The sequence below is a fragment of the Anoplolepis gracilipes genome, chromosome 6 (assembly GCF_047496725.1).
Source record: "Anoplolepis gracilipes chromosome 6, ASM4749672v1, whole genome shotgun sequence".
NCBI lineage: Eukaryota > Metazoa > Arthropoda > Insecta > Hymenoptera > Formicidae > Anoplolepis > Anoplolepis gracilipes.
In genome coordinates this window covers 2,186,756-2,199,357 of record NC_132975.1, presented here as the reverse complement: position 1 = coordinate 2,199,357, position 12,602 = coordinate 2,186,756, and the positions used below count along the sequence as shown (strand labels likewise).

Genomic DNA, 12,602 nt, shown 5'->3' with positions numbered 1-12,602 from the left:
ATTACTAACTAGATTATATATTATATATTTAGAAATAACTTAGAAAAATGCTTAAAAGAATAAACTTTTTACATTTTGAAATAATTGTATTATTATAAAATTGTAACAATTTTGTTTTTTATGGATTTAAAACGTTTTAAAAGAAGATGTAACCTCTTAAAAATATTTTTGTTTATTCGAGAAGTAAGATTTTACATTTTTACAGTTGACAACTTCACTCACATGTCATATGTACAAGACTTATGCACGCATAGTCTAACATTTCCAACATTCCCTTTAAGTGGCGGACCTTCAATTGGGTACACTGACAGAAGCGCCCTCAGCAATCCAGTTAATATATAGATCAGTGGGAGTAAGCCCTCCCCCATCTATTCGTGTTGTGTTGTATTATTATAAAGCTGCACATAACTTTTTAATATACATAATGCAAAAAGTACATGTAAATTACATATTATAAATAAACTTTTTTTTATTTGTAACTTTTTAACAAATAATGAACGACCGCTTTTGAAGGTTACTCAAGATGAAGACCTTGACAACCTATCAAGGTCAAGGTCTTTGGAGCATCCTCCTCTAAACAGAAGTTTTACTTTATAAATATTTGATATGTATTTAAGGACACATAAAAATATTTTTTAAGTAAAAAAATTTTTTTTTTAATGAAAAAGTCTAGTTCAATTTTCTAAAAAAAGGAGAGAAAAAGTTTGTGCACTTACTGAAAAAATTGATATTTTTTCCTTTAGAATATTTATTTGAGCAGTCAAATGTAATATATGTCATTTGCATATTCCTGAGCAAATTCTGAGACGATTTTTCCTTTTACAAAATTTTGTTTAAAGCTTAGTTTCTGAGTTATAATTAACCCTCAAACTGAACACATTTTTTTTGGCACCGTAATCCTGAACGCGTGGGTAGCACTTTGCACTGAATGAACTGTTTAAATTGTCCTTTCAGTTATAAGTCCCTTTTTAACACAAACTTTTTTGGATAAGTTTCTAACCTCGAGATTTTATTAATATTTTTTTAAAACAATAGATTAAAAATGGCACGGACACGAAAGACCCACATGTTCAATTTCAGGGTTAAAAATAGTTAGCTATTTACGAGCCGAATACAACGGGCAAGTAGAGACGGTGCAACGCGTCATGAAACAAATGATTCTTTTAGACAGTTAATAATATTATACAATTATTAATATTATTATACAATGTCGTTTGAAGTTTATTGAATTATTATTGCATTCTATACAATATTATACAATATTAATGACCGTAGGGAAGCCATTCGTCTCATGATGCGTTGCGTCATCCCTGTATGCTCGTTGTATCCGGCTCATAAATAGCTAACTATTTTCAATTATAACTCAGAAATTAAGGGTCTACCGAAGGCACCTAACCTATATGCGGACAGGATTTTTAAAGAAGCCATTAATGATCTAGATCTTGGCATAAAAGTAAATGGAGTACGAATTAACACCCTTAAGTATGCAGATGACACGGTCATCGTGGCCGAAAACGTAGAGGATCTACAGCTGCTTCTCAACAAGATCTCTATAACTGGTCGTGAGGCAGGACTGAACATCAATGCTGATAAAACGAAGATGATGATTTTTAGTCGCCAAAATCATGATATGGCGTCTCTCTACCTCGACAATAAACAGATTGAACGTGTTGCCTCTTTCAAATACTTTGAGTGCATGATCACGGAAGACTTGGACCCCGACTGCGAGGTCAAATACAGAATAGAATATGCCCGTTTTTAACAAAATGAGGCCTTTCTTCTGTGACGATAAGATCAACTTGCAATTGCGACAAAGAATGACCAAATGTTATGTTTGGTCGGTGCTGCTTAGCGGGGTTGAGGCGTGGACCCTAAAATTGAACACGATGAATCGCCTAGAGGCATTTGGGATGTGGATAATCAGACGAATGCTTCGTATATCATGGGTTGACAGAGTCTCCAATGCGGAGGTGCTGGAGAGAGCTCGCACACAACGGGAATTATTAACAACTATCAAATACAGGAAAATAAGCTATCTCGGATCATATACACATCCTAAGAGGGGAAAAGTACCGTCTCCTTCATTTAATCATGAAAGGAAGAATCGAAGACCGCTGAGGCATAGGAAGGAAACAAATGTCCTGAGAAACATCAGACCAGTGTGGACTGGTATCCGAGGAGCGGAAGAACTCTTCCGTGCTGCGAAAGATAGAGAAGTTATAGCCAGGGTGATCGCCAACGTCCGGGGGACTGGATATGGCATGTGATGAAGAAGATGGAGGCACTGTGAAAACCTCTCGCGAAGATTGATTCGTAATTCTCATATTTTGGCCAAAATACAATCAATATCAAAAATTAGTTTATAAATATCATGTATTTTAAATTCTGTATATAATGTATTGTGATAACTTACTTATTTACTTAGTTATTACTTACTTATTTATTTACTTTGATAAAGTATAAAATATTTTTTCACACACAAAGATGGATTCCTCGATCTCTATTACACCAAGAAGATTATTCAAATCCCCTGGAAAGCAGCAGATTCGAGAAGCGCATAAACGGGAAATTAAGATTCTTCGTCAACAGCTCTATAATTCTTGACAACAACAAGCGCGATACAAAAAGAGGATTCAAAATCTTCAAACAGTTTTACACTCTTTAAATGAAAGAAACCTGTTGTCATCGGAAGACTTTGATATCATTGAAAATTTTAGTGAGTGGAATAAGAATTTATTGAATCGACAAATAAAGCAAAAAAGTTGAAAGTTCCTCGTTTGTATGCTCCCGAATTGCGTCGAAGTTGCTCTTACTTTACACTACTACTCTCCTCATGCCTATAATTATGTTCGACAAAAATTAAATAATTGCTTGCCGTATGCAAAAACACTTTCAAAATGGTATACTTCGGTGTATGGTGAACTAGGAATAAATTTAGAGTAACTTGAAATGATAAAACACCGCGTTGAAAATTCACCTTATAAATTAGTGGGAGCATTAATGTTTGACGAAATGGCAATACGTCAACACATGGATTACAGTTCAGGTGCTATTTGTAGATACGTTGACTTTGGCGATAATATTGAAAATGATAGTGCATTGTTAGCCAAGGAAGCTTTGGTTTTTTGTATGGTTTGTATAAATGAAAATCGGAAAGTGCCTGTAGCTTATTACCTAATTAATGATATTAATGCTGTAAAAAAACAAATTTAATAGTACAATGCATGACTGCCTTGCATGAAATTAATTTCAAAATTATATCACTTACATTTGATGGCACGTCAACTAATTTCAGTGCCTTGAAAAATTTAGCCTGTAATTTTCAAATCGATAATTTTAAAACACATTTTCAGCACCCATCAACGAAAGAAAAAGTATTTGTTTTTCTTGACGCCACATGTTAAAATTAGTAAGAAATACTTTAAGAGCGTCTAAAATTTTAATAGATAACAATGGAGAAGAAATTCAATGGCAATATTTAGAAGAACTTCATAAGCTTCAAACAGTCGAAGAATTTCACTTAGGAAACAAATTAAATGTAAGACACATTGAATATACAAAGCAAAAAATGAAAGTTAAATTAGTAGCACAGCTTCTAAGTCAATCAGTTGCTGATGCGCTTACTTTTTGTAAAGATTGGTTAAAGTTGAAAACTTTCCAGAATTCAGCTGCCACAATTAAATTTCCTAAAAAATTTAACGACTTATTCGACATTTTTAATTCTAAATCTTAAAACAACATGGCTTATTAAAACCAATTAATTCTGACAATTTTGAACAAATTAAGCAAAAACTCGAGGAAACTTTTAATTATATAAATGGTCTGCAGTTACGACTCTCTTCAAATAAATTTATTAAACTTATAAATTCCAAAAAAAGAACTGGTTTTCTTGGTTTTTTAATTAACATTAAAAATTTAGTCGTTTTGTTTGAAGAGATATGTAAAAAGAAAATATTTTAGCATATACATATATCAACGTATAAATTAAGTCAAGATCACCTTGAAATGTTGTTTAGTGTTATTCGGTCGCATAGTGGTTTTAACAATAATCCTACAGTACGACAATTTAAATCTGCCTAAAAAAATAATAATACACACAGAAGTATCAGCACCCTCTACGGGTAATTGCATTCCATTAGAAGAAATTTCTATTTTAAATATTTCTTCCGGAAAAAGAACAGTCGGTATTATGAATAGTTCTTCTTCAATACAGCATCAATGGACTAACATACTACATATTACAGACGAAAATCATGATTATATAGAAAATATATATAATGTCACAGAATTTAGTCTCAATGTTATCGTTTATATAGCTGGATTCATCGTGCGTAAAATTAAAAAAACTGTACAATGTACAGAGTGCTTAAGTGTACTATTGACTACATCAAAAGAGACAACATACCATGCCTTAATACGAACTAAATCACGTGGATACCTGTTAAATCTATCTGCAGATGTTACATTTATATGTAGAAATGCCCAAAAAGTCATCAGAATATACTTAAAAAAATTATAATAAATTATCAATAAATAGATATCAGAGCAAAGTATTTGAAAATGAAATTATATAAAAATTCATAGGCAAGAATATTTTTGAGCAATTAAATGACCACACAAAAAACTAAGAACCTTTAGAAAACCATCGCACCCATTTAATAAAATTAATAGTGGAAATTTATATAAATATAAATATTTGTCATTTTCTTAAAGAATCTAATATAAAAAAGACAGAAAGATAGTATTATAATAAGCTTACATTATTTAAGGGACAATAAATAAATGTGTACATATTCGCAAACGTTTATATGTGTAATTTAATGTATAAATGTATATATATATATATATATATATATATATATATATATATATATGTATATATGTATATAATATTGCAAAAGACTTTTGGTTCATGATGTTATAAAAATATATATGTATATAATATGAGTCTATATAATGTGTGTATATGTGTAATATGTGAAATATAACATGTATATAATATGTGTATAATATGTGTATAAACATGTATTTAATATATGTATATAATATTATTGCAAAAGAATTTTGGTCCATGGTATTATAAAAATGTGTATATGTATAATGTATTACATGTATATAATAAATGTTATTGTAAAGTTAATATTAAAAAATTGATATAAAAAGTTCATAAAATTGATACAAAAATTATATGTAACATATCCGGAAAAAAAATAAACTCTGATCTTACTTTTTAAGAAAGTTTATACATGTCTTATTTCTTTGTACATGTTCGCCTAAAATAAGAATTAAAGTAAAAAATAATATAATAAAAATTTATACAATACTTACCATACATTACCACAAACACACATACACACAAAACGTTTAAGTACAATAGAAAAAATATTAGGAATAATTGTAAAATATTAGAAGAAAAAGAAAGAGAGAGAGGATCTTCTCTCTTTTCTAATTTAATATTTAATTCTAAATATTAAATAAATATTAGAAAAAATAAAATATTACAATATTAAATATTATTAAAATATTAATATTAATATTAATTCAATATTTAAAAGTCTCTAAGCACAATAGAAAAATATTAGGAATAAAAATAAATATTTAATATCTATTCCTAATATATTTTTTCTATTATACTTTAGTCCTTACTTTACGAGTTAGCGAATATGGAATATAATTAGTTTTTCAAGAATTATCGGAGATGTGATGGAATTATCTGACAGTGTTTTATTGAAAGAGACAGCACTACACTCCCCTTACCGCGGATTTCACAGCTAATTCCCGTGAAAAAATAATTAATATGTATTTAATATAATTCAATATAAACTTTATTTAAACTTAATAAGACACCAATAAGAATTTTAACGTTAGGGTACTAGATGAGGCTTCATTTTATACTAAGAGGTTTATCTCTGAGATGCTATTTATAAAAAGACAAAGGAATGGGCTGAATTTACAAACAACACAGAAAATCTACCGAGTGTCTATCAAGATATTGTTAACACTCTTCCAAAAATATAGTGGTGGGAATAACATTATATAAAAAAACGTCCTCCGCAGTACACGGATTTGAGTCAACTAATTATTATCAACCGTCACAGAATATCGTATGAGAGTGAGTGACTTCCCAACATATATCGAATAGTGATAATACAGAGTGTTTTATTTCGTTTTACATGAAAAACTTCAATATTTTCACAGATTTCAACGGTCACTGCTTATTCTTATGCAATATTACCAGGTTAGTGATTTTTTATGTAAAGTTGACTCATGGTGACTGCCAAAATCATTATAAAAACACCCTTCAGAGACAATCCAGAATAATTAAGTTGATAGCTTAACTACATCTTTATATTTAATTTATTGTTTATATTTCTCGTTCCATAAAAATTCTTATTATTGTATGTAATCATAGCGCTGAAGAAGACTCAAAATTGAACTCGAAACGTCCGCATTTTAAGTAATTAATTCTATTCTTTTATAATATCTCCGATTTTGTAAATTTGCGGGTTGCGAATTTTCAAAAAAATTTTTTGTAAGTGATTTATTACTTGAACATGTTACGATTTATGTAAGATTAGTTGATAAATAATCCATTATACTCAAACTTTGTTATTTATTTTATCATAGATTGAGTGTATTTACCTTAGTCAGGACACATTTTTGCTCTGTATCGCCGTTTACATTTTATACTCTAGTTTATATTTAAGAGAGCACTGAATTTATTTATTTAAAATATAATTTATAATAATAACAATATATTAATAAAATTTAAAAAAAAATAACACGTACGTTTTATAATGTACACTATAATTCATATATTCTTAAATTTGTAATAGTTACGTATTTATATTTTAATAAATATATACCTATATAAGTATTTTGATATGCAATATTATTTTAAGGTCCCTCTGCTGATAAGTATACTCGCTACTTCACGGTATTGTAAACTATAATTAAATGGATATATTATATTAAGATTTCTGAGGATATACTTGTCATGACCATGCTGAATCTATTGGCTGTGAAGCAATAGAAATGCTTTTGTATATATATATATATGTATATATATATATATGTATATATTGTATATATATATGTATGTGTATATATATATGTATGTGTATATATGTATGTGTATATATATATGTATATATTGTATATATGTATATATATATATATACACATATATATATATATATATATATATATATATATGTAAATATATTGTTAGATTTTTAACCTCTTGATGCTATGATTCAACGATATAACCACAGCTCCGCAACTTTAATATAATATAATATATATATATATATATATATATATATATATATATATCCATTTATTATGATTTACAATGCCAGCGGCGAATATTCATCAGCAGAGGAATCTTAATATCTATTTATTATAATTTTAATCAATATATATTCACTTCTTATTGTTCCAATAATCGGATTAATTGCGTTCTATTTCTGGCAAAATAAACAGCATGTTGTCGCAACATCAAAAGATATTTTTTACTTGCTGATAACATATGTTTATCATATGAGGGCGCATCTTTCAGTATTTATGCAAGCATTTTGAATTTAAAAATTGTGTTATTATACAAGTAATATGTTGACATTTGTCTATATCTGGGAATATGTATATATAAACTTTTGCTGTGTAACTGCTGTTTATTTTATTATTGCGAAATACTCAAGTAATATTTTTACACTTTTAGGGAATTGCTTTGAATGATGCCAAATCAATATATTGTTACAAGAAAAATATATTCAAGCAGAAAATGCTATGTCTGCTACAATGGCTGACCGCAGACTGTTAGATGGAGTTTTTACTCTTGAAGCCCTATCTATATGCTCCTTATCGGGAATGCCACCTAGGGGTAAAAGAAAATTAGCGTACGCAAACAAATCCTCAATTAAACCATATCTCTGTCCCAAAGCAGTGACCGCTATCATAGGTAAGTTAAAAGTTTTTGAATAGACTAACATATCTTTCTTGATTTAAACCCAGATAGCACTGGACGATCTCCTTTTTGAGTCCATTTTATCCGTACGTCCATAAACATAAAATGGACATTTAAAGAATATCAGTTTTTGGAATTAAAATGGATATCCTGTTAGTCACATCTTTTGGAGGTACCGTTTATGTTCGCATTTGGATCTTTTATTTTTATGATTTTTTATTTAATATTATATATTTATTATATGTTTAATATATGTTTATTATATGTTTAATATTATTAGAGCAATTTTTCTAATAAACATTAATTTTTAATATTAGTTAAAAAGTATATAAAATATTCATGTTAAACAAATCAATCACTGTAATATATATATGCTATATATATGTTTCGTGTTTAATTATTTATTAATTATTTTAATTACTTATATATACATTATAGTTATGTGGAGCATTATATATATAATTATTAACATATTTATTTATCATATTCGCTGCGTTCAGCAGAGAAAGCAAATCAGTGCGCGTTTAGTGATTCTTTATTGTGATTGGTTTCTGCACTTAGAGCCAACGAAGATCTAAATGCAAGAACCAATCACAATAAAGAATCACTAAACGCTCACTGATTTGCTTTCTCTGCTGAACGCAACCCTTGATCAAAATGATAAAGTTAACGCGCATGTGCGCTGTGTCGTCATATCATATATATTTGGCGCTAAGACAAAAAGCATACGACTCTACGAATTCTTTTGTTTTTTGTTATTATATGTGCACGCGTGCTAAAGTCTAGGTCTAGAATATTCGTCATAAGAAAGTAGTTATTTTCAAAGAGAGAGACTGATTCAACAAGAAAATGTAAGTGTACTTTTATTAATATATGTGAAAACTTCTTATTATTAACAATAATCTTATTCGTTCTGTTAATTGTTACGTGTCCCAATTTCCACATTTCATTAAATTACATTAATACACGTTGTTGCGAGGTTAGATGCGAGTTTGTACTTTTAAGAAATTAGTTATTCACCTCAAATATGAATTTCTTAATATAAGCACAGATATTTATATTTTTTCTAATTATTTTTCAGTAGTTCTGAAAATGATCATTTATAAGTATTGCTAATAACAAAAGTTCTGATAGCAAAGATTAATAATACAGGTGAAAAATATATAAAGTAGATTATTATATAACTATAATTATTATATATTAAATATTAAAAGATTAAAATATTCAACATAAAATACACACACACACACACACACATACACACACACACACATAATTATTTTAAACTTTTATATACATATAATTAAGAATTCAAATTATAAAATAATATGAGATAATATAAAAGTTAATATAAATGCATTGCAGGTAACACAAGCATCGCGTATTGGTGGCACACATTCATACGAATTCATAAAACGAAAAACCAACTTTTAAGTAACAAACTGGCCAAACAATACAGTTGGTTTGGAAAGAAACAGAAAAAAAAATTTCATGAATTGAAATTAACGGAAATGTTAATGGGTAAGTAATTAATGTCTAAATAATTAATTTAAAAATTGAAAGTTTTCACGGTCTTGTTCCATTTTTCTAGATTTTGAATTGCTTATTTATTGACGTTTTATAAAGAAGTTTGCTTTATCAAATCTGATAATCTCTCTGATACTGTAGAATATACATATATCAGAAAACACACAAATGTTGATAAAGCACACAATGTATATGAAATAAAATGAACAACTCAAAACGTAATAAGTCGAAAATCTCTAAAAATAAATAATTAATTTAAAAACATTTTTATTATTGCTTGATATATATTTTGTTTCAGCTGCAGGAGAAGCATACAACGCGTCATTTACAAGAAAAGATATAGAAGAGTCTATACAAAAATGGCTACGAAGAGCAAAGGAAAGATTTGATGCAAGTGAAAAAAAATTAACAAACCGAATATGTACTGATGATGAATAATCAAATTAAAGCGATATGACATATTGTTGGCCAGCTGATACATGTGACAAGTTATGTGTGATATAGTTAGATATATATATATATATATATATATATATATAGTTGCACCTATATAGTTTATACCAGTTTATTAAAATTTATATATTTTATGTTAAATATTTTGTTTGTGTTAAATATTTTTAACACAAAAAATTATATTTATACTAAATAAATAAAAATTAAAAAAGGTCACCTAATTGTTGTTTTTCTAATTACAATTTTTCTAATTACAATTTACAATTCAAAATTATATCCAAAATCAATCCATAATAAATCCATAATAAGTCTAAAATTGGGTATATTGCGGACGTTCTGTGTACGTACAAAGTTGTGACAAATGTACATCTTATGAACGTTTATCGAACGTCCGACGGACCTTATTTGGACTTTCTATGGATATCCGAATGTCCAGAAGCGGATGTTCGTTGGATATACAATGGATATCCTTGTGCTATCTGGGAAGGGATACATATCACAGATTAGTTCAAATATATATATAATGTTATATTTTTTTAAATATATATCTATCTCGATATATATATCTCGAATTATCTTTACTTTCAGATAAAGTTTTGCAATTCCAGAGCATAAAACACTGGCGTCCAAAGAAAGATTCCAGTCAAATAAGACGCAATGGCTGAATCAACAAAGTAGCCAGTCAATATGTTAAAGAAAATTCACAAATTAATTGATCGAATTCTTTTTTTTTATTATTTTTTATAAACTTTATCATTTTAAATAAAAAATGGTAGAAATTTTTATTTGTCTAGCAGACCGTAATAAACTTTGTCTAGTTTTATAATGGAATAATTTTAGTTATCAAAGTATCTGTATCTATTTTATGTTTTTGATAAAGTCATCTTCTTTTTTTCACGATTTTTTCATATAATTATTTTAATGTCATATTTGTATGATTAGTATAATTAGTGATACTAACATATTCTTTATGTCTTATATACATATATATATAGGGTGATTCAAAACAACCTGATGTCCTTAAAATGACATATTCTTGAGCGAATTCTAAAACAATTTTTCTTTTACCAAAATTTGATTTAAAGCGTATTTTTTGAGTTATAAGCAAAAATAGTTAGCAAATCACGCGTCGAGTATAGAAGGCAGGCAGGAGCGGCGCGACGCGCCGCAAGCGCGGGCGCAGCTGACCGTCTGACGGGTGATTACCGCCGCATGAGTCGCTATTTTATCTTATAACATAAAATTATGCTTTAAATAAAATTTTGGTAAAGAAGAAAATGTCATAATTACCTCAGGAATAAATGTTCCTTAAAATAACGTTACTTTAATGGCCAAAAGTTGTTCCGGATCGTCGGCCGTCGGACGCTGCAATCAACTGATTGCTACACACGATGTGTCTCTCAGCTGAGCCAGAAAATCAATATATCGATCGGTCTGAAGTCGTCGACGACAATCGAAGGAGCGTCGCTGTCGCGGAGACGGTTATTTCTCTCTCTTTTTCTCTCACTCACTCTGTCTCTTTCTTTTACGCACACACTCAGACATACACATATCGCGTGTAGCAATCAGCTGATTGTAGCGTCTGACGGCCGGCGATCCGGAACAACTTTTGGTCATTAAAATAACGTTATTTTAAAGAATATGTATTCCTGACATAATTCTAAGACATTTTCTTCTTTACCAAAATTTTATTTAAAGCATAATTTTATGTTATAAGATAAAATAGTTAGCGACTCATACGGTGGTAATCACCCGTCAGACGGTCAGCTACGCCCACGCTCGCGGCACATCGCGCCGCTTCTGCCTACCTTCTATACTCGACGCGTGATTTGCTAACTATTTTTGCTTATAATTCAAAAAATACGCTTCAATTCAAATTTAGGTAAAGGAAAAATTGTTTTAGAATTCGCCCAAAAATGTATCATTTTAAGGACATCAGGTTGTTTTGAATCACCCTGTATATATATATATATACAGGGTGATTCAAAACAACAGGGTGATTTCAAACAACAATCTGTATATATATGTATATACATATATATGTATATATATATATATGTATATATATATGTATATATATATATGTACATATATATGTATATATATATGTATATATATATAGATATATATATATTATAAACATTTCAAATTTAAAAATAACTGAATTTGGCATTGGTCTTCACATTCACATTTGGGTATAATTTTTCACGTTTGTCGAAAAGAAAACGATTAGCTCTAACTAAAGATATAATTCCCGGTCATTGCTGACCTCATCTTCCTCAAAAATTAATTCCGCCTCCTGTTGGACGCGATATGTCTATCGCGAATTAAGAACAGCTAGTACGGGCAAATTAACTTGCTTCTGTCACCTGTCATGGGATTACGCCGTGATTACTACACGCCATATTGTAGACACTCTGACGTTAAGGAGGCTTAAGGCCGGGTCTACAATAGCTGTAGTAAGCCTTAAGTCGTAAGAAATGAACCAATCATATTCATTATTGTTCTCTAAAGTCAAATGTAATTGGTTAATTTCTTACCGCTTAAGGCTTACTACATCTATTGTAGGCCCGGGCTAATTCTACAGCCTACGCTTAATGCCTACTTTCTTACTCCACTACTCTTGCTGCCATTGTAGACTACGCATTAGACCAGG

The 12,602-nt window shown here is 29.2% G+C and overlaps 1 protein-coding gene and 1 long non-coding RNA gene across 2 annotated transcripts; both read left to right on the top strand.

Annotated features, from left to right (window-relative positions):
• The first annotated feature begins 523 nt into the window (after positions 1–523).
• Positions 524–1,762, top strand: LOC140667181 (uncharacterized). Its single transcript, XM_072894937.1, has 2 exons — positions 524–554; positions 1,368–1,762. Exons 1-2 carry the CDS (start codon positions 524–526, stop codon positions 1,760–1,762), a joined length of 426 nt encoding a protein of 141 aa, XP_072751038.1.
• A 6,948-nt stretch (positions 1,763–8,710) lies between these two features.
• On the top strand, positions 8,711–9,977 carry LOC140666723 (uncharacterized). Its single transcript, XR_012046825.1, has 3 exons — positions 8,711–8,817; positions 9,332–9,487; positions 9,792–9,977. It is a non-coding gene; the product is annotated as an uncharacterized lncRNA (long non-coding RNA).
• The last annotated feature ends 2,625 nt before the right edge of the window (positions 9,978–12,602 follow it).